The 22966-nt window shown below is 48.9% G+C and overlaps 1 protein-coding gene across 1 annotated transcript in view; it reads right to left on the reverse strand.

Moving 5' to 3' along the window:
* Window positions 1-438: 438 nt before the first annotated feature.
* Window positions 439-22966, reverse strand: part of aff1 (AF4/FMR2 family, member 1) — a 34743-nt gene continuing 12215 nt past the window's right edge. Inside the window, exons 3-19 of the mRNA XM_031577332.2 lie at window positions 21764-22594; window positions 14079-14120; window positions 13501-13587; window positions 12688-12724; window positions 11806-11869; window positions 8343-8502; window positions 6566-7753; window positions 5542-5669; window positions 4328-4556; window positions 4004-4095; window positions 3422-3485; window positions 3124-3260; window positions 2626-2697; window positions 2351-2444; window positions 1975-2009; window positions 1482-1708; window positions 439-932 (exon numbers count right to left, since the gene is read on the reverse strand). Of these exons, the coding sequence (XP_031433192.1) occupies window positions 808-932; window positions 1482-1708; window positions 1975-2009; window positions 2351-2444; window positions 2626-2697; window positions 3124-3260; window positions 3422-3485; window positions 4004-4095; window positions 4328-4556; window positions 5542-5669; window positions 6566-7753; window positions 8343-8502; window positions 11806-11869; window positions 12688-12724; window positions 13501-13587; window positions 14079-14120; window positions 21764-22594 (3612 nt within the window). The 3' untranslated portion in view covers window positions 439-807. The remainder of the gene's footprint in view (window positions 933-1481; window positions 1709-1974; window positions 2010-2350; window positions 2445-2625; window positions 2698-3123; window positions 3261-3421; window positions 3486-4003; window positions 4096-4327; window positions 4557-5541; window positions 5670-6565; window positions 7754-8342; window positions 8503-11805; window positions 11870-12687; window positions 12725-13500; window positions 13588-14078; window positions 14121-21763; window positions 22595-22966) is intronic.

The raw sequence follows: 22966 nt of genomic DNA on the forward strand, positions 1-22966 counted from the left end.
AAGCCCTCTGTTGGTTGCTTGGTAATGCAACATAAATTAATTTCATGAGAAAATCATTCAAAACCAGAAACAAGTTACTAGCAATAATCATCATCTTAATAAAAATGTACATTAGTTTTTTTTAGTTTTCTCCTGTTTTTCTTTGTGTCCATTCTGATGTCTTATATTACTATGACAAGAGGACAGTTTTTTTCCTCTTTCTTGGGGGGGGGGGGGGTCGTATCGAAATACCTGCTGCCTTCAGCTGAAAAAAGGAGGGCATTGAGGAGTGATTGATAGACAGACTCCCATGAATGCAAAAAACATGGAGGGCCAGTCCTAGGTGTGTGTGTGTGTGTGTGTGTGTGTGAGAGAGCGCGCGTGTGTGTGTGTGTGTGTGTGTGTGTGTGTGTGTGTGTGTGTGTGTGTGTGTGTGTGTGTGTGTGTGTGTGTGTGTGTGTGTGTGTGTGAGAGAGCGTGTGTGTGAGAGCGTGTGTAAGTGTGTGTGTAAGGAAGGGAGGCTGACAGCATAGCTGATATGCTGCTATGGGGGTTGAGGGCGTTGATTCCAGTCGTGGCACGTTTTGGCCAGCAGCACCACTGCTTCAGAGGGACTGTGAGACGACGAGAGGACCACCGAGGGCTAAAACACAACAGGAGCGCTCCCCTGGGACTGAAATGAACTCAAAAAGTGCGAGAGTATCCAGTTTTGAGTTATTCCCCCAACTGGTGCCTTTCTGAAAATGCACTAGAGTTGCAGGGTATTGGGCAGAGGTGTGTGTGTGTGTGTGTGTGTGTGTGTGTGTGTGCGAGGAGCAGGGTGGCTGGTCAGCGTCTCTGTTGGGAGTCCTGTCTGAGCCAGTGGAGGCCCTGCCGTGTGTAGCACACCACTGCGCTCATGCTGGAGAGCAGCGTCAAAGGGCCAATGGCAGAGTCCAACTCCAACAGCGCCCCTGCAGGAAGACAACACACTGTAAACACACACACAAGGAGGAGGAGTGACTCACTCACTCACTCACTCACTCACTCACTCACTCACTCACTCACTCACTCACTCACTCACTCACTCACTCACTCACTCACTCACTCACTCACTCACTCACTCACTCACTCACTCACTCACTCACTCACTCACTCACTCACTCACTCACTCACTCACTCACTCACTCACTCACTCACTCACTCACTCACTCACTCTAGTTCAGAGGTTCTCAGACATGCTCCTGCTCCCTCACTTCCTCTTTCTATGTAAACACACCACACTGAGGTTAGCTTAACTTAATCACCCTTGATTAGCTAAATCAGGCGTGTTCAGCTAATCAAGGCCTCGACTGATGACTTCAAAAGACCAGGACTGAGAACCTCTCGTGTAGCCATTCCACACGCACTTCATTTCCAAAGAGATCCCATGTGTCCACTGAGCAAACAGCACACACATAGACTTCCAGCACTAAGCCATGACTTGTCACGACCTGAGGTGACCTATGACCTTGCTTGCTTACCGCTGCCTTTCTGGCTCATCTCCTCGGCCTGCTCCCAGATGCTGTGCGCACTGAGGAAGAGGGCGGTGATGCTGACGTAGGTGGACGCCACCTGGTGGATGGCCTGGGGCAGTGCCACGGTGTTGGCTGGCGCCGTCCCCGAGCTCTGGCTGGAAGCGGGGCCAGAGCTGCTGGAGCAGCTGGCCGGAGACGCCATGGGAGACATCTGGGAAGGAGTATTGGTACTCCTGAGAGAGAGAGAGAGAGAGAGAGAGAGACAAAAGGGTCAGCGCCTGCTTCATTCTTCGGCTTCTATCTTGTATTTACCAAGGAAAGGCTGATTTTTAAAGCACACTAACGGCTAGCCGATTTGAACACTTGGTGAGGCTTAGCGTTGTGTTTGTGGCTTAGCACTCAGTAACACAGAGATGGCAGAGGTGCAGTGGCTGCCAGCAGGGCCTTGGCAGCAGGAAGAGGCTGCTGTGGCCAGGCAGACAGGAAGTAGAGTGCTTACTTTGAGAAGCGAGGGGAAGGAGACGTCTTGCAGCTCTGCAAACAGACGGGGAAAAAAAAAAAACAGCTTTTATTAATGAGGCTCCTGTCACTTTCTATTCCCTGAAGCATCCGACACTCACAGCCAATCACAGATGCCCGCGAGAACTCCCCAGGAAAGGCACGCATCAGGGATTTATGCACAGACGTCAACAAAGGACAGTTTGTCTGTGTGTGTGTGTGTGTGTGTGTGTGTGTGTCTTCACCTGACATAAACACTCCAAATGACTAACGCACACAGACACACACACAAACAGTGGTAAACTCTTGCCTTGGGCCTCTGCTTAAATTGCCCATAATATGTCTGACAGAGAAGGGGAGAGTGGAGAGTGGCCTACCTTGAAATGGTCAGTGAGGGTTCTGGAGTACCTAAGTGCTGCTTCTCGTTTGTAGCGGAACATGGCCATCTGCAGTAGGGACTGGAACCTCATGCTAAACGTAAAGCACACACAGCACAGCGGTTAGAGGACAGCCGGGGGAGGCATAACGTGCCACTAGCTGGATCTCTGGCTCCTCTTCAGCACGGAGAGGACAGTGGCATCTCTCCCTGGTGGGCGGTTGGGCGATTACGATAGGAACATAAAGTAACAGCCAAAGTGGTTCTTGTGCTCACCATAAAACGGCAAAGTCTTTCTCTGACGCAGGGCTTGCTGGGTCTGAGGGGCTCCTCAGTTTTAATATGAACCTGGAAGAGAGAAAGAGGAGAGGAGATGAAGGCAGAGGGGAGGTGAGGGGAGGAGAGGAGAGGAGGTGAGGAGGGGCGGTGAGAAGATGAGAGGGGAGGAGAGGTGAGGAGAAGAAAGGAAAGGAGAGGAGAGGGGAGCAGAGAGGAGGGGAGCAGAGGAGAGGAGGGGAGCAGAGCAGAGGGGAGCAGAGAGGAGGGGAGCAGAGGAGAGAGGAAGAAAGGAGAGGAGAGGGGAGCAGGTGAGGAGGGGCGGTGAGGAGATGAGAGAGAGGAGAGGAGGGGAGCAGAGGAGAGAGGAGCAGAGGAGAGCAGAGGAGAGGAGAGGAGAGGAGGTGAGGTGAGGGGAGCAGAGGAATGGGGAGCCATGGGGAAAGCAGGTGGAAAATCCCAGGGGCTCAGAAAGTGGCTGCTCTCTGCCTGACTCACCGGATCAGGTCCACCGTCTCGGAGAACATGGTGTATGCTGACTTTGGCGTCTGGGGATCCGTCTCCATGGCAATACCACTCTCCACAAAGGACAGGGCAGCTTCCAGGTAGAAGAAGGACTTGCCCACCTTTTCGGACTACAGGATCAGTCAAGAGTGTGTGCATGCATGAGTGAGAGACAAGACAACAAAAGCAAAATACCTGGTTAGTTTACATCCAGTAACAAGATAAAAACAACTAAATAATAGGCAGGAGAGATGAAGAGATCTGAGAGAATAATGGGATGAAGCAGCATTACCATAGCGTCAGCTTTGTGCTTCAGTTTTTTGGCTTCCTTCATGTGATGCTCCACAGAATACTGCCTGTGTGAGCAATACAAGACAAACGTGATGTTTCACACCCATGTCAACAATCTGGCAGAGAACGTGACGCTCAAATATGAATGGAGCTTATGATCTGATCACACAGGGATTTCATAACATATGTTAAACTCTGACACAGATTTAGCTATATTTAGTCACCTATATGACACTTAACATGACAATGTTATGGTTTAAATAAAATAACATTTCTTTTCCATGTTCTCATTGTTCACAGAATGAACTAAATGATATGACTATCTACATTTACGGTTAGATATCCGAGCTGTTCAAACCTTGCACACCGGTCCTACCTCTAATGCTCCTACTATAGAGTGCGAGTGTGTGTGTGTGTGTGTGTGTGTGTGTACTGCTCCTACTATAGAGTGTATGTAGTTCACCTCTAATGCTCCTACTATAGAGTGTGTGTGTGTAGTGCTCCTACTCCGGTCCTACCCCTAATGCTCCTACTATAGAGTGTGTGTGTGTATAGTGCTCCTACTCCAGCGGCAGTGACTCACCTGTCGTCCACCTTGAGCAGGACTCTGTGGGGGGCTGGAGTCCGTTTGGGCTGGGCAGGTTCTGGGACTGCAAAGCTGCTCTTTGGTGACTTCTACCAATGGAGACAGAGAAGGGAAATAAAGAGTATGAAATCAAAGTGATTAAGTTACGATGGCAGGAATACTACAACAATAGAAGCGTCTGACACTTGCACTTAATGTGTACCAATGTGAAATCTTCACCTGTAATGGTTTTACCGACAATAAGAAAGCTTGGAAGTGACTGTGTGTGTGTGTGTGTGTGTGTGTGTGTGTGTGTGTGTGTGTGAACGAAAATCTCCGTACCTTGCCAGTCTTGGTGTGCTCACTGTGTTTACTGGAACTCTTCTTGTGCTTGGCTGTGGCCTCGCTCTTCTGGCTGGACGCTTTGGCCTCCGGCGCGTCAGCCAGGGGCCGCTTGTGTCCGGCCCCCTTCATGGGCTCCTGTGCAGCGGGGGCTTGAGTGCTGCAGCTCGGGGGCTTCTTCTTCTTGCGCTCCTTCTCCTTCTTCTCCTCCGGCACAGTCTTGGGGCCTCTGGAGCGGGGCAGGAAGGCAGGCGGGTGAGAGGGAGAGAGAGAGAGAGAGAGAGAGGGAGAGAGAGAGGGAGAGAGAGAGGGAGAGAGAGAGGGAGAGAGCATGTGAGTGAAGAGGGTGGTGCTGGGCTATGCTATGGGCCTGGATTTACAGGGACTTTCCATCTAATCGGCTCGTTCATCACTGACTACGCCCACAAACCCGTTCTGGAGATTTTTGGGAGGCATCAAATGTCTGGAATATGCAAGTGTGACTAAAGGCGTGTTGACTATAGTGTTTGTATCTTTAAGTGTGACTACTGCGTGTTGACTATAGTGTTTGTATCTTTAAGTGCGACTACTGCGTGTTGACTATAGTGCGACTACTGCGTGTTGACTATAGTGTTTGTATCTTTAAGTGCGACTACTGCGTGTTGACTATAGTGTTTGTATCTTTAAGTGTGACTACTGCGTGTTGACTATAGTGTTTGTATCTTTAAGTGCGACTACTGCGTGTTGACTATAGTGCGACTACTGCGTGTTGACTATAGTGTTTGTATCTTTAAGTGCGACTACTGCGTGTTGACTATAGTGTGACTACTGCGTGTTGACTATAGTGTTTGTATCTTTAAGTGCGACTACTGCGTGTTGACTATAGTGTGACTACTGCGTGTTCACTATAGTGTTTGTATCTTTAAGTGCGTCTACTGCATGTTGACTATAGTGTGACTACTGCGTGTTGACTACAGTGTACGTATCTTTAAGTGTGACTACTGCGTGTTGACTATAGTGTTTGTATCTTTAAGTGTGACTACTGCGTATTGACTATAGTGTTTGTATCTCCATAGCCATACTGACTTTGTCTCCTCTCAATCTAACCCCAAAAGATAAACATCAAGGTCACAACCTACAGAAAAAACACTGGTGGTTTGCTAAACATGACCAACTCAGGATGAAGAGAATCACTTAAACAGTTCCCGTCAGTCTCTTGATGTGCGTCAACTCACTCAGATTTGTCGGAGCCAGGGCAGGGAGGTGCTGAGGATGATAAAGATGAGATGGGAGAGGAAGGCCTCTTGCTCTCTTTATCCAGTTTTAACTTCTTCCTGGGCTGAGACTTGTCCTCCTTCTCTGCCTGTAAGACACACCACAGACCCTTCCATCAACACATTAGCTATGCAGAGCCTCCCACACCAGCCACCCTCCTGCCACTGTGTCTTTGTTGTGCCATTATGCATCACTCTCCTGCACATGCATCTCAAAGTCTAAGTAACCCTCATAACTAGCTAAATCAACCGCAAGTCTCTGATGTGTTTTAAAAACAAACACATGGCTGCAAGCCACAAACTGGGGCAATTGCATGAATAATGTATGACCTCATTGTGATAAGAAAATGCAGTTTGTGAGTGTGTCCATGCATGCATGTGTGTGTGTGTGTGTGTGTGTGTGTGTGTGTGTGTGTGTGTGTGTGTGTGTGTGCGCGCGTTTACAGGCAGAGAGGTGTCTGGCACCAAATGATTCGGCACACATGGGCATCTCACTGAGCGCGAGGCAGATGGCGTTTAATGTGACGGCCGTGGCAGCAGAGGGAGGCTGAGCAGTGCGCTGAATCACAGGGCTCCCCAGCTCCAGCTCCCGCCCCAGCTCCAGCTCCCGCCCCAGCTCCAGCTCCCGCTCACCCCACAGCTGAGCCTCTGTGGCAGCTGCCTCTGCGACGTGTCCACGCCAGTGACTCACGCTCACTACTCTACCCTGCTGCAGCTCTCACTCTCCCAGACCAGGCTGTCAAGAACATGCTTGCTACTTCCAAATGTGGTTACGAGTGAGTAGGCAGGGAGTGCACACACACAAACAAACAAACAAACAAACACACACACACCATACAGAATGTGCAAACACACACGCCTGCCTAAAGCCTGTCTGAAGGGACTATGTGACTGATTACCTCTGCAGTATTAAACCAACAGTACAGCAAGTCAACTGCAAAGTGCATGTTTCATTTAATGTAGGAGAAACTGAACTGAAACCCACTGATCTCTTTTTGCTGGCTTTGGCTGGCGCAGCCGCTCCCCTCTCGGCCTTCTTCTCTCCAGGCTCGGCGGAGCCCCCCGCGGGGAGCCGGGCAGCCTTGGGCACGGAGGGCACCGGGGGCACGGAGGGCACCGTGGAGAGCAGGCTGAGATGGATCTTCACCAGAAGGGTGCGAGGGGCCTCCTGAGCGGCTTTGGCAGGGGCGCTTCGTTTACTCCCCTGCGCTGGCGAGCGCTCTCGCGCCGCCTTCTTCTTCTTCTTCTTTGACTTTGGCAGGCCGTCGCCTAGGATACTGCTCTTGCTCTTGACTGACGGGGAGGGCTGGGGGGGTGGGAGCGCTTGGGGCAGAGTGTCTGGATCTGCCTCCTTGGGCAGGGAAAGCTTTACAGTGACCCTGGGGGCGACCTCTTTTGCCTTCTTCTTGTCGGACGAGGTGCGCTTGGCGGCCTGCTTGGCGGCCTGTTTGGCAGCCTGCTTGGCGGCCTTCTTGTCGGCTTTCGAGCTGACTTTGGTCTGGGCCTTGGCTGGGTCTGTTTTCGTCTTCACTTTAGGCCGGTCGGTGAGGGAGGGATCTTTTTGATGGGAGGCCAACTCCTTGCTGTTCGCATGGCGCAAGTCGTCTTCTTGCCGTGGGGCTTTGCTGCTGGAACTGGGCTTCTTCTGGCCCACCATCTTCCTGGGCCCATTGTCAACATCAATGGATGGGGAAGGAGACTGGGACCTGATATGCCGATTGGGACCAGATGGCTTTGACTCAGAGTCTTTGACCTCTGGCTGTGCAGGGGAAGTATGAGAACTGTAGTTGTAATGAGCTGGTGTTGTAGTCTCTGACCGCACGGGTGAACTGTGGGAATTGTAGTTGTAGTGGGGTGGTGTTCTGGGCTCAGTCCGCACAGGTGAACTATGGGAATTGTAGTTAAAGTGTGTTGGTGTTGTGGTCTCTGGCTGCACGGGTGGGCTCTGAGAGCGGTAGCTGTACTGTGCTGGGCTGGCAGGCCGTGCAGGTGAACTATGGGAGTTGTAGTGCTGGGGCGTGTTGGTCTCCTCCTGCAGTTTGGGGCTGGAGGCAGGACTGGAAGGGGAGCTGTGCAAAGCATCCCCCTGGGTCTCCACACTCAGGCTGGGCTGTGGTTCCTTCAGCTCCAGCCAGCGACCAAGCTGCCACTCATTCACTGCAGGGCCGTCAGCCTGCATGCCACACGCACGCACGCACGCGCACACACACACACACACACACACACACACACACAGTAACACACATACAGAAACACACATACAAAGAGACATACATAAAAACACAAACAATGACAAGATACTCCACCAATACTCAATCTCCAACATCAACATGTTAATTGTCTAACTGTTCTCAGACCTTCCTTCTATGTAAACACACTTGAAACAGCTGAATAGAACTTTTCACATAGCAAAAGGTGATGCATATGCAGGGATAGTGGACTATCTGAGGTAAAAAACTGAAGGTAAGAGAAACATTATTGGCTCCTGAAAAAGCAGTGGGTGATTCTTGGCAACCAGGGCCAATGCTTACTCAACACATCGAATAAAATAACCAGCCAAGCAAAAGTAGGTGTGTGTGTGTGAGAGTGTATGTGTATGTGAGTGTATATGTGTGTGTGAGTGTATATGTGTGTGTGTGTTTGTGTGTGAGGAGGAGAGAGAAAGTGTGAGTGTGTGTTCAGCATATTGTTTTTCATATATTTGAACAGTAGAGCGTGGGTGGTAATCGTTGTGGTGAGTGTGTGTGTGTACATTTATGTACCTTGGCTGGGGGAGGGGGGCTGGTTATATGAGGGGGTGGGGCTTCCTCCAACTCCTCCCCTCCACTCTCGCTGCTCTCACTGTCAGACTCTGAACCAGAGCTGCTCTCTGATTCGCTGGAGCTTGCCGTCTCCCCCCCGCTGCAACGCTTCTGTGCCACTCTGACGGAAACACACACACACACACACACACACACACACACACACACACACACACACACACACACACACACACACACACACACACACAGCGTATTAGCACACACACACACAGCGTATTAGGACACACTAATACCTAACACTCATCATTGCTAATCATGCAAATACAAACACGCATCACATGCAGATTATTTACTTATGCGTGTGTGAGAAGGTGCAATAACAACACCCTGCCTTTCACAAAATGCTAAACCAAACAAAAACAAAACACTTTTTAATAGATGCACACCCCTCACTCAACAGTAAGAGTATTACTACTAACACACACACACACACACACACACACACACACACACACACACACACACACACACACACACACACAAATCAATCAGCATTAGTACAGAGTATATAACATCAAACAGACAAGAGAGTTTGGAAGAAGTTGGATTTCCCCATGAACCATTGAAAGTGGGGCCCTGTGTGTGTCCGTGCGTGCGTGCGTGCGTGCGTGCGTGCGTGCGTCCGTGCGTCCGTGCGTCCGTGCGTCCGTGCGTCCGTGCGTCCGTGCGTCCGTGCGTCCGTGCGTCCGTGCGTCCGTGCGTCCGTGCGGTTTGAGGGGATCGAGAGATGGCTGAGGCTGCCAAAGAAGCCCATCAATCCCCAGCCGACTCAAATGTGTAAGGTGGCAGGAGTTTGCAAACACTGAGGCTGGGAGATAAACAGCGGGCGGGCCGGCCAGAGGGGGCTGCTCACACAAGGCGCTGCTCACACGAGACTCTGCCTCTCTGGAGCCTTCTGAAGTCACTGACGGCAGAGACCTGACCTGACCACATCCCAAACCATAGCGGACATGACACTGTGGATCCTTTCCATACTGGGGAAAGCTCGGGCAGATCATAGGTACGTTCAACAGGAGCAGGGTCTCTGTCCTGGTCAACAGAGAGACGCCACATCCCATTTAAGCAGAACAAACCAATCAAAACCCACTAACCAATTCACTTATGAAACCTATTCAACTGCAATGTAGCAGAAAAGGGTTTGCACATGCAGAGGAATACGTAACTGTGTCTTTAAAAAACAGTCAGCTGTAAATGGGGCCTGAAGCCGCAAAGACAAAGAGGCCAAAAAAATTATTGCAATGCATTCTGGGAGTGGGCTCGTCAGCACCCAGGCAAGAGGAAGCCCTCTGGACCCTGAGAGCTGCGTGGTGGGGACACAGCTCATCTAATTGGAACTCTGGTGTGTGTGTGTGTGTGTGTGTGTGTGTGTGTGTGTGTGTGTGTGTGTGTGTGTGTGTGTGTGCTTCAACATACTTAAAGGCATGACCGGTGTGTGCGTGACAGCACAGCTATTGTCTATAGTGGTGTGTGTGTGTGTGTGTGTGTGTGTGTGTGTGTGTGTGTGTGTGTATGCTTGAAACAAATAGAGCTGTTGTGTGGGTGAGTGCTTCAACATACTTAAAGGCATGACTGGTGTGTGTGCGACAGCACAGCTATTGTCTATAGTGTTCTGTGTGTACGTATGTAAGATTGGATGTAAAAAATATGAGGTTGCAGTGTGTGTGTGTGTGTGTGTGCTAAAGCTGTCCTGGTCACAGTGGAGCTTACGCCCGTTGGCCTCACCTGCGCTCATCATCTATTAATACCCTAGGCTTTGGCCTCACCTCTCCCCTGAGTCCATCTTAACCGCAGCCCCCAGCAGCCCTCTGACACAGCTCCCACAATGCACCACGCCTCATCTTAACCCAAGACCCAAGCAGCCCTCTGACACGGTTCCCACAACGAGCCACGCCTTAGCTTAACCGGAGCCAGATACTCCAAAGATTGTAAGCATACTCTCAGTCCTCCCCCATCAGCCGGCTGATACAGCTCCCACAATGCACCTTGGCCCAGGTCCACTTTCCACTTCCCAAAGATTCAAGGCCTTATCTTACCTGACGATCTGTAACTACAGGAAGGCACACATAAAAGCAGCTGAAAGTGTAGTTCTCTTTCAGAGTTGGTGCTGCAGGGCATCACATGTGCTCCAGTCAAATCCATCTTTTACCGAGAACCGAAAAGGCAGTGGGGAGCCGTCTCTCAGACAAGGTCAGAAGCGTGCACATTGATTACAAACTGATTTTGGGTAGAGCTAGAGCATAGCTTGGTGGACAGGGGGAAGCACACAAAGGCCAGCTCTGTTCACAGGCTTGTTCAGGGAGCCGGCTGCCTTTAACATGACTCACGTGTGCTGTGTGTGTGTGTGTGTGTGTGTGTGTCGGGGTTCTCAGAAAGCAGCCCATACCCATTAAGTGGACAGGACATCGCAGTCAAGTGACAACATGCAGCTGACGAGGAGCAGAGCAGAGGTCAGCAGTGTGGGCCCTTCACGGTTACCACCCATTTCCACTGACAACACTGCAAAACTTTTTCAAGACTTTTCGTTAACATTTCCATGACCTCACACAACCTGCAGGTACAAAACGTCCCATAGTTTACTCCACAGGTTGGCCCCAATTATTGAATCTCTGAAAACAAACAACCTTTTCCATTCTAGCCAACAGGCTAGTTAGGCACTGTCAATTCAAGTGGAAAGTATCACACTCAACACATTTGCACAATAAAACTTTCTCCATGAGAAGTGTGCAACAAATGACAAAATCAAATTGTTTTGACTTTACTGGATTTCATGACTTATCCAGGACTAGAAAAGGGGGATTTTAAAATTCCTAGATTTCTATGACCCTGACCCTTATATCGAACCTTTTCTCAAATGGCCTATTAGAAAGAGCTTCTAGTCCAAGCAGTTAGCAATAATGAGTTCTACATGGGCTCCTACAGCTGGCTTGTACCCTATAGATGTAATGTATATAGATGGAAGACAGATTGAAGGAATAGGTATCTTGTGACCCAACAGACAGGGACCATGGGAAGACATTCACCCTGCAGCCCAGGGCAACACATCAGTGCGCATGCGTGTGTGTGTGTGTGTGTGTGTGTGTGTGTGTGTGTATCAGTGTATACGAGACCAAGCCACAACACACTCCAACCCCCACCCTTTACCCCCCACACACACACACACACACACACACACACACACACACACACACACACACACACACACACACACACACACACACACACACACACACACACACACACACGACTGGCGTCTTGGCTATTTCTACAGCATTCTGCTCAAACAGCCACGCCACGCAGCCCAGAGCTGCTGTCTGGGGCAGGCTCAGCTATGGCCACCTGACTGTGACCTCGGCGTGAGCAAGCGAGGAGAGGAGAGGAGGGGCAGGAGGTAGACGAGACTCACGGGGGCTCCAGCTGACAGGACAGCACAGGTGGCGGAGGAGAGGAACCACGCCAGGCTTCATGCTCTGTGCAGAGAGAGAGAGAGAGATAAACATCTTTGCCAACAGTTCTGTGCAGTCTGTCTATCTGCTGCTGCTGTTCCTGTTCTTGTTGTGAAGTATGAGTGTATTTATGAGTAGTGTGTGTTTTAGTGTGTGTGTGTGTGTGTGTGTGTGTGTGTGTGTGTGTGTGTGTGTGTGTGTGTGTGTGTGTGTGTGTGTGTGTGTGCGCACTCAGTCACAGCTTGGCCAGCTGCACAAGAGGAACTGTCAGCTCGGAGCATGTGAGTTCTCTTTGATGGTTTAGCATCCACTGGAGGATTTTAAAAGCACATTTACCAGTGACCATGATACAAAGTGACAGCAGCACACTGTGTGCTGTGTGTGTGTGTGTGTGTGTGTGTGTGCGCTGTGTAAGTGTGTGTGTGTGCATCTGTGTATATATGCGTGTGTGTGTGTGTGTGGTGTGTGTGTGCGTGCGTGCGCATGTGTGCGTATATATGTGTGTGCGCGTGAGCGCGCGTGTGTTTGTGTGTCACTGTGGTCTTTTGTTTGTGCACATATGTGAGCAAGCCAGTGTGCTCAGTGGTAGATGTTTAGAATGAGTGCATTCACAGCTGTCTTTTACAGTAAACCACAGAAACACACTCCTCCGACTAATTTTCTCTCTCCATCTCTCCCTCTCTCTCTCTCTCAACGTACACACAAAGAAAACTTTCCACAGAAGAATTTGGCTAATCATGCATGCCTTTTGTAGAGTGAGTTTACATAGCTTATAGTTGTAGCCTTTTCCATCCTTAAACTCACAGCATAAGTTACAGATTCCAGTTCTTGAGTTTACTTACTTTGGACCGAGTATCCAGAGTGACCATGCTGGGTCTCCTGTGAAGAGAGATGAAGGACAAGATAAAGAGAGGGAATATCTGCGTTACACTCTGTGTGCTGTCTGTCTGTCTGTCAGACTGTCTGTCTGTCTGTGTGTCTGAGCTCATCTGGGTGGAGCTGGAGAGGTTCTGCTCCCCCATAGAGAAGGCTGGGAAAGACCCAGTGAAGCCCGTAATCCACACTTCGGTACATATTTGTGGCTTGCCCAGTACATCTCATCCCATAGGGGTACATAGACAGACCCTATTCTAATCCTATTCTCATTACTGAAGTGAAAGATAAAGAGTTTAAAGGTTAGTTTAGTTGGTTTGAAGGACTCCAGAGGCAGAGAGAAACGGGATGAGAATGTTTTTTAAGGCCCTTGAAGAATCCTGTGGAGATGCGGCGGAGAGAGCTGCTCCAGACACAAAATGGCCCTCCTCCTCCTCCTCCTCCCTTTCCCTCTGCTCGTGCTCAGATGCTTCCCGTCAACATCTCGGCGCCTGCAGACCACACTAGCGCTCGCCTCGCTAACACACAATCACACTAAACGGCTGTCTGAAAACGATCCACCCACAATCCACTGCGTCGCTTCCCATCGGCGCAACCTGACTGAGTGCACATTTGGAAACCAAAATGAGAGACTTTGGGTGAAAAGAGGCAGCTTAAAAAAAAAAGGAAAAAGGGAGAATAGAGATCGAGAATGGAAATGGGAATGGGAAAGGAAGGGAATGGGAAAGGCAAAACCAGACCAGGTGGGAGAATATTAAATGGGGGAGAGGGTGAGCAGTTACCTTGTTGGGAAAGCTGAACTTGGGAGGGTCGGCAGTGCTGGGTGTGTGGATGGCTGTGAGGAGGGGAGGCCAGGTGTGGGTCATTTCCTGTTAGATGAGTAAAAGAAAGAGGGAGGGATAGAGAGAGAGAGAGACAGAGAAAGAAAGAGAGAGAAGAAAGAGAGAGCGAGAACATTAGCTAGTAAAGTGATTCTCAGTGCTCTGAATAGAACTCTGGGTGACTAGGCCACATCATGAAGCCATCAACCCCCCCCCCCCCCCCACACACACACACACACACCCACACACAGTAATGCGGACAGGCGCCTCCACATACGTCCACCCTTCCAAAGAATAGAACTCCTGCTCTCTCTCTCTCCTTGCCCACATGCCCTTTTAGCCCTGTCCATGTTCGCAGGATATTACAGGAATGTGGACAACAGCTTGGCCAGCTCAGCAGATGATCCATCTCAACACAAACTTTATTAAGAGCTCTAGGACTTATTTGTCAACATAAGGGAGAGAGCCCCTGGCTGTATTAGTGTTGGCCGGCTGCAGCCAGGGGGGGAGAGAGTGGCCACTGGGCCGGCTTAACTCACCCTCAAGATCTCCTCCACACACTGGGCATCACTGGACAGCGCCTGGGGGAGGAGCACACAGATCACATGCATGAGTAAACTGAGAGAGAGAGAGAGAGAGCGAGAGAGAGAGAGAGAGATTTTCTCACAGTACATATGTTTTACAAGCACGACCTTGGTAATCACATCTGCTGTGTGCCCCTGTGTGTGTGTGTGTGTGTGCGCGCGCGCGTGTGTGTGTGTGTGTGTGTGTGTGTTGTGCTGTGCTGTGCATCTACCCATGAATCCACACACATTTGCATGACATGCATCAAAGTAATAACATCGATAAAACCCCCCACCGTAATCAGCTGTGTGGCTGTGTAGAATGGAGACCATATTGCTTTGGCCAGCTGTTGGGATAACACAGGAAGGTGCTCATGAATATCCGAGTGCTTGCGTCTGCAAGTATGTGTGCGCTCGTATGCCCGCGAGCGAACTGCACTTTAAGACCAGGCAGATGCCTCTCCTCCACAAGCCTACAGTGACTTTATGAGTCTTATTAAAGCCTTATTGACTACAGCGCTGCTCGTGTTAGCGCACCTAGCCGCTCCTGGTTTTTAACACCGCGAGGAGCGAGTGGGACCGGACCAGGTGCCAGACGACAAGGAGCGGCCCACGCTCTGTCGCGCCCACAGGACGGCACGTTCCACTTAATGAAGTGGCAGTGTAGTCCGACTGGGGAGAGAGAGAGAGCAAAGAGCCGTGTCTATTGGAGAGGGTGGGCGGAAAATTCAACCTCCCACAAAATGACTTAATCACGCAGATGTTGTAGAAATGAGGTCATTTTACCCAACACTGGGAGGGGTAGGGGGGGGGTATCATTAAATCTCCATAATTAAGACAAAAGGGATTAAGCACGAACACAATGAAACAGGAGAGTTGTTCAGCTAGGGCTTTAAAAGAACAGATTAATCTTTCAACAACGTGTAGGGATTCATGATGCTATCTACGCCTAGATAACACAGCTGGGCTGATCAATCCCTTTAACTCCTGCCTGATGGGCTTAACTTGTGAGGCCTTGTGTGTGTGCTTGACAGGGGTTGGGTGAGACCTAAGCCAATCACAAGCCTCAACAGTCCCTTCCCTTAACCCCGCCCCCTCAAAACAACACCAACACAGAAAAAGCAGAACTGCTTCTCCAACATTAGCTCCCTCACTGGCTCTATTTGACTGACACACACACACACACACACACACACACACACACACACACACACACACACACACACACACACACACACACACACACACACACACACACACACACACACACACACACACACACACACACACACACACACACACACACACACACACACACACACACACCAGCCTGAGGGAACTGGGGTATGCTACCAGTGGCAGGTTTGACTCTGATGAGCCTGATTAGCACTCTGTTATTTGCATAATGAAGCTCATGGCTATGATTCCTCTGGTAAACAGGGTAGTTGCTGTGTCCCTGGACATGGGACTGTCTGTGTGCCAGCACTTTCCTCTGCACTACGGTGGACTCTGAAGCTGCCTGCTGCTGGCTGTTTCTCTGTGGCCCCATCTTGTTTGAGATAAGGGGAGGTGCTTTAGGCTGCCCTTACAGCAGTTGCGTAAGGTGATGACAAAGCGCATTCATTGTACTAAGCGCGCTGCCTGTGTGTGTGTGTGTGTGTGTGTGTGTGTGTGTGTGTGCGCGTGCGCGTGTGTGCCTGTGCCTGTGCCTGTGTGTGTGTGTGTGTGTGTGTGTGTGTATGCGCAAGCCAGCTAAGGTCAAAGCGTGCCTGGAACAAGCATAACTCTGAGGCCTCACAGGGGGGTCCTCCGCTGCCTGAGAGCACCTAAACAACAAATCACACCGCAGCAACAGCCTGCTGCCTGCCTCCACCAAAGCCCAGCCAAATCTCCAAGAAGCCTCGAGCCATGAGCGAGACGAAGAAAAACATGTTAAATGTATTAAGACCCCGGCCAATCGCACCGCGGCATTAAACTCGGTCCTCAAACTGCATCTACTTCAACGGATGTCACAAGAACTAGAGCAAAAACACTAACGCCGTTAACCCTACAACCTGCATTCCTGCCCATGCACTCCTGCGGCGATGGACAAGAGACTGAAACGGAGCACATTCCGTCAGTGCCTGCATGACACAGAGGAGAGGTTCAAAAGCTGGCTAGGACTAAGCCTGCCCGAGCTGCTGCAACAGTAAATATGCAGCACATGCTCACTCTCCAGGGTTTGTAGTACTGGCATCTGGCAGAACTCCCAGTTCCACGCCTCATGCGCTTGCTCACTCCCTCCCTCCCTCCCTCCCTCCCTTTCACTCACTCACTCACTCGAGACACGATAAGCCCATTTCACCTGACTCTTCAGCACACGTCCCCCCCCCTCTCCCTACACTAAACTCCAGCAGTGCCAACATGCCCAGGGTTCATGCAGGAGGCTGAGTCCTGCCCTGCCCTGCCCAGCCAGGATGTTTAGCCAAGTGGGCAATGCCACGGGAGCTGCCAGCTCTCAGCTGTGTTAGCTAGCCAGCGCTCTTAACAGGCTGGCTGGCCCCTGGGGATAGCCTGGGTTACAGGCCTGATTGGCTAGGCTGCAGTACACAGCAGGGAGAGACGCTGGTTTACTGAAAATGCCATTCCTAAGAAATGGGGAAACTACTAAAAGAAACTGCTAAAAACACAAGTCAACAATACAGATGAAGAGCTAGTTATTTCACAGGAAAATCATTCAAAGATAACTCGGCCCCACTTTAGGTTGTGTTGGGTGATGAGAAGCCAACAAGGAGCACACACTGCTGTGTGCATGCTGGGACGAGCCCAGGATCAGTCATTATTCTACTCTCCCCACGACCACACACACACCTACACACACACCCTTCCACTGTGACACTGTTACTATTGCTCAACTGCATTCCAAGGCTTCCTCGTTCATTTGCTTTGACTACTAGCACAACCCAAACCACACATGGAAGTCTGGTGTTTTTTAAAGCACAACTTAGAGCATACCTCAACCCAGCCCTTTACAACCTCAAAGCGCCTCAACTGTTCCAGAGCGTGCAGGCAGTGTGTGCAAGTGACCCCGCGGTCGTCGGTGGCTTCACCTAGCTCAGGGTGGACCCCACCAATGCTGAAGAGATTTCCGTCTCCTTCACAGCTGAGCATGAACAGACTCTGTGCCAGGCTTCTGCCTTACTCCTGAGTAGGCGTATACCGCCACACACACACACACACACACACACACACACACACACACACACACACACACACACACACACACACACAGGGCTGCAGTGTGAGGGCTGACCCTCAGACACCACAGGGTTCACTTCTTTCTCAACGATGGCCACAGCAAATCAAAATTGCTAACAGGGCAGAGACGTATTAGAGAGCACTTGTGAAATTCCACAGCTATGCCTCCTGCTGTTTTGCTTCCATATGGAGGACACTGCTCAGAGAAAACCTTGTACCTGCTGACCCTTTTCCACCCAATATACTCCACTCTACAATCTGCACCACAACTCTGGTTAGGCCATGTCTTCAACTCCACCATATGGTTAATAATGATCTATTAGCCTTTTACGAGGTTTTGAATAAAAACACGTAGGCCGACTGAGTGAATATGTATGAGATGTTATAGGGTCCTTTATCTTGCTGAAGTATTAAGCACAATATGGTTTATGTTTGTGGCATCATTAATAAAGTCAAAATAATTGTACGAGGATATGAATAACCAAGTGATTTCGGTTATTGCATGCTTTTTTGATCAACAGTTTAACAACTCATTATTTACAAATAATCACATTTATAGGCCAACTAATTAGCCTATATTCAGTAACACTATACTGTACTATATACAGTACAGTACACCCAATATAGTATGGTATAGTATGGATGAGTATACTATGGTTGTGAAATAAGGCTTCAAAAAACATGAAGAGAAATCTGACATCAAATCTACTAAGGCTCTTTTGACCTGACCTTTACAACTTCTGAGCTTAAAAAAGTCACCAGATGGCTGAAGTGGCTTTGTAATATACTTCAGTCATAAATGTCACAGGAGAAAAAAATTGGAATTTTTGTGGGGCAAAAAAACTGAAAAAAATGTTGATGTTCCTGAAAAGCTTGAAACATAGCTTTAACAATGTTTCCCCTGTTTGTTTACAGTCACCATCATGTTCTTTTAGAGGTACACGGATCAGTGACATGACACTTGAGACGTAAACATAACAGGATTGAGAAATCTTTACATTCCTTTAACCCAGATTGATTGGCTTTCACTGGGAGAAGTACAATCTGGGAGCTTCAGTCATGGAATAAGACACCATTTTTAGGACAGTCTCTATGGAATAGAGCTTCTATTTTTACAGGCAAGCAATATGACCAGCACTAAAAAGTACTTCAAGTGCTTAAAAACACACATATTATGCACAGGCATCAGGAAAAGGTGTTTTTAATCAAACATGCTAAACACAGATAACCTCATATTACCTCACAGTCAGAAGAGAACATAAACTGCGAACATGGACTATAAACAGGAAATAAACAGCTATGCCTTGCCAGGAAAACTGGGAGAAGAGTAGGGATGGGTATCGTTTGGTTTTTATCCGATACCGGTACATAACCGATACTTTTAAAACGATACCGGTGCCTAAACGGTGCCGGAACCGATACTTTTATAAAAAAAAAAAAATTTAAGACGACATTTAAGAAAGGCTTTATTGCCAAATATATGAACTGTTTAAAGTAGATTATATATAAATAAATACAAAACACTTTTTAACTTAAAACTTAAATAATATATGAACTGTTAACAAAAGTTTAGACTATACTTAAATAAATACAAAACACACACACGCACTCTGTACACACACTACAGCTTCAATATTTCAGCAATTCTTTTGTTCAATACATTTTTCTTCAAATTGAACAATATATTAACTGTTTAAAGTATATTATAAATATAAATACATACAAAACACTTGGCTTCAAACTACAGCTTCAAACTTTTTAACTTCAAACTATGAACATTATATTAACTGTAAACAACAGTTTATAGTATACTTAAATAAATAAATATAAATAAATACAAAAAACAGCTTCAAACTTCTTTTGCAAAACAATGAGCATATTTGCCTTTGGAGTCAAAAATATATTATTTTGTTTGCATTTATTTCATGAAATTTCATTATTTTATGATTTGTTTATACCTATCTTTTCTATCTTGTTTATAGTTAATCTTGTTACTTGACCACACTGAGTACGAGAAAATGTGTACTGCCCCTTTAAGAGACTACCGTAGGCTAAGTGTAGCTGTCATCATATTTTTCAGTCTTCAGTTGCTGATCTGCCGTTGACTCTTGCCTTCTCTCCCCTCTTTTCACGCAATTGTTTTGTTGCATTTGCTGCACGTCGCGATGTTTGAATATTTTTGTGCGAAATACAGCCACACTTTTGACCGTTTACCTTTCGGTATTTTCTCTGTTAAAAGGTTGATGGCTAGTTCTGTTTGTGCTTGCTCTGTGAAATGCTGCCTGCTCTTCACCGTCATAAGACTGTTGCTATGAAAACACCAATGAGCGTGAGTGACACAGGACAAAGTTTACATTGGGAGCTGGGGCAGTTTTACATGTGCCCCGCGGAATCTGCCTAGCAACCGTTTTCAATTGGCTCAAGCACCGAAATGAAGCACCGAAATCTGCGTTGCATTTCGGTCCGGGTAGGTACCGGTTGTATTGGAACCGGTTCCATATTGGTACCGGTTCTCGGTACCCAACCCTAGAGAAGAGTGCACTATTGGTGTGCGCTTTCACCTTTTCACATCAGGACAGGCTGTTTCACATTAGTTATGTATTTATTGTTAAAGCACTGATTTAACAAAATGTTAAGATACCAGAATTTCCCCACAGGATTAATAAAGTATTTATCTATCTATCTATCTATCTATCTATCAATGGGGAAGAATCTCTTCATTCTACTGTGTACTTCATTTGTGCTTACATACAATTGTACTTCTCTAAGCACCACCTTCATAAAGCATAAGGGGTTTTCTGCGTGCTGCAGCGGGGGTGGTGTGCGGGAGATACTTTTGGATGAGAGAAGATGATTTCAGGTGTTCATTTTAAGGTTCGTCATTTGGTGGGGGCAGGCTAAGAAGGGGCTCCTTGGGTGGGGGTGGGGGTAAGGGAGGGAGTTTATTTATGGAGGGTGTGGTTGATGCACCAGGGGAATGGTTGTGGAAGTGTGGGGAGGATGAGTCATGGCGCAGCCATGCAGGCCTGGATTAGTGGGGCCACTAAACAGGCAAAACAGCTTGCCTATTCAGCACATGCAGTGCACACACACACACACACACACACACACACACACACACACACACACACACACACACACACACACACACACACACACACACGCTTGTGCCCGGCCTGCCAACAATGGAGAGCGCGCCCAGGTGCAGCAGGCATATCTGCCCCCGGGGCAGGCAGTGGAGGAGGGCAGGGATAGCCGTGCATGGCGGAACAATGGCGGGGTTAGCTTTTCACCCCAGCGATGTGCACCGAGCTGAAGGTCAGAGCCCACCACACACATTCTTCCCACTGGAACGTGGCCTGGGCCCAGCTGCTAGGGCTAGCCTGAGGGCTCAGTGGCTACTGCACCAAGCTAGGGAATGAGATCACTGGGCCAGCTGGGGAACCAGCTCAAGAAACACAATTAACACCTTCCAACACCTTCTCAAGTAGTCCATCTAATTAGAATAAAGAGCCTTTACGTTCACTGACGCAAGGTGTGATCACAAGAAGCGATATCCCAGTATGTGGTTGGGGTGGGGTGGGGTGGGCGGGGGATGTTAATGTTCTCTCCCTTGCGGTGAGGTGTGTTTGTGAGTGTATAGTATTTAAATGCTACAAAGGAGAAAAGAAGGTCCTAGTCAAGCACAACTAAATATTTACAGATGCAGTGAATGAGACTGGAGTATGCAAATACTATAATGGCTGTCTGGGTGTGCCCTTTGCATTTGTAAGGTCTTTCAAGTTCACCAGTTCAGGAGCCAGCATGAAACTCCCCCCATGCCAAAACCAAACCAGAGCCAAAGGGAACGCTGTACGTGCTCTAGCTACCTGCGTCGTCACTCAATAATCTCATTTATCAATGTTCCCGCAGTAAAGAACAAAGTTACCGAGTTCATAAAAATCAACCACTATGGTCGTGTTTTTAGAAAGAAAACTCAATCTGCAAATGAGTCATTACAAGCTGACATGCAGGGGAATATACTAAATGTTTTCCATAAAAACTTTGTGTTTGGAACTGCAGCAGGCCCATGTTACATAATCTGCCCCCCCCTTCTTTCTTCACAGACTAATTCCAGCCCTGGAGTTCAAAGTCTGCCTAAGAGTAGTCCAGTTCATGCCAGTTCAAACTCATTCTGCAGTCTGTGTCCAAGCACACTGGCCCAGTCTCAGCGCATGCTACGCACACAAGCAGCAGTCACATCCAAACCCAGATAACAGGTCTTTTTTAGGGATAATTTCACTCTAGACCTACACTGATCAAATGGAGGGATGGACATTATTGGCTTCAAATACAATACAGTGTTCATATCGAAGCAAAACTCTGGCAGAAATAAATATCACCAATTGGCAGAAAAGAATATTACCTATTGCCAAGGTTCTTACCTCTAGGGAGGGTGGGGGTCCCTTCAGCTGGGGGAGGCCAGGCTTAGAGCTGCTCTTCAGGTCGGGTAAGCTCTCGTAAGACTGCCTGTCAAAGTCCGGCGAGGGCTTGAGTTCCGGCGACTCACTGGTTACCTGGTCCTGGCCGTCCATGGGCCGGACGTAGGCTGTGGGCTTCTGGGGCATGACGAGGCTGGGCTTGGAGGACAGGGGGAGGGGGAAGGTCTGAGAGGGCAGAGGGGCCGTCTCGCTGGCAAGGGGGATGCCCTCCATCTCGGCCTCCGCGTGGAACGTCTCTACTGTGGTAGAGGGCCCGGAGGGGCCCTGCAGGGGCTGGCGGGGCCCCGGGCTGTCCTTACCGTACGCGTCATGTTGCTCGGAGTCGCTAGGGTCGCTGGAATGTAAGGGGGACAGAGGGTCGGACGGGGGGGAGAGGGCAGAGAGGACAGGGGGGAGGCTGGCACAGTCCCGCATGTCAGGCCACGGTTCACTCTCTCTGTCCTGGGGTTCTGGGCTCCCCTTGGCATGATCGACGGAGGGGTGCGAGTAGTGGCCGGAAGACAGCAAGGTGTGATCCGGCGCAGGAGGCTTCTTAGACGGCTGGGAGGCGCTGAGGCTGGCTGGGGCGGCCTGACTGTCTCCGTAGGGGGGCGGAGGGTTCTGGAATGGGGGCTTGGATGTATCGGAGTGGGCGGGCAGGCCAGGCCTTCCAAAAGGTACCGAAGCAGAGAGGTCTTTGGGCACGCTGCCAAAGCTCTTGTGCAAGTCTTTCATGTCTTCATAACAGCCCAGCATTTGTTGGATGCGGCTAGAGAGCTCATCTCCTTTGTTCGTCTAAAAGTAAAATCACAAAAAAGACTCAAACAACAACGCATCAATCCATTTTATAAATTAAATAGTTAAATATCATTGGATTAAGAGAATTTTAGCCATTTTGATTTAGACTCCTCTTGATTCCAGGTTCATTATACCCAACCCTATAGGTTAAGCTATTAACTCCTTCAACACAAACCCCCACTTGTTATTAACTACATCCTGTAATTATGGCAAATCTGGTCCAGTGCCCTGATACATGCATCATCAACTTCAGGGGATCGGAGTGTCCTCTGGGCCTTTTTTCTAGTTTACCCAACTTCCTTTGAAATACTAGGGCCTTCATGTCCTATTCAGAAGCTGTACCAAACCATGCTCCACCATTTATGACAG

The sequence above is a fragment of the Clupea harengus genome, chromosome 12 (genome assembly GCF_900700415.2).
Source record: "Clupea harengus chromosome 12, Ch_v2.0.2, whole genome shotgun sequence".
NCBI classification, from domain to species: domain Eukaryota; kingdom Metazoa; phylum Chordata; class Actinopteri; order Clupeiformes; family Clupeidae; genus Clupea; species Clupea harengus.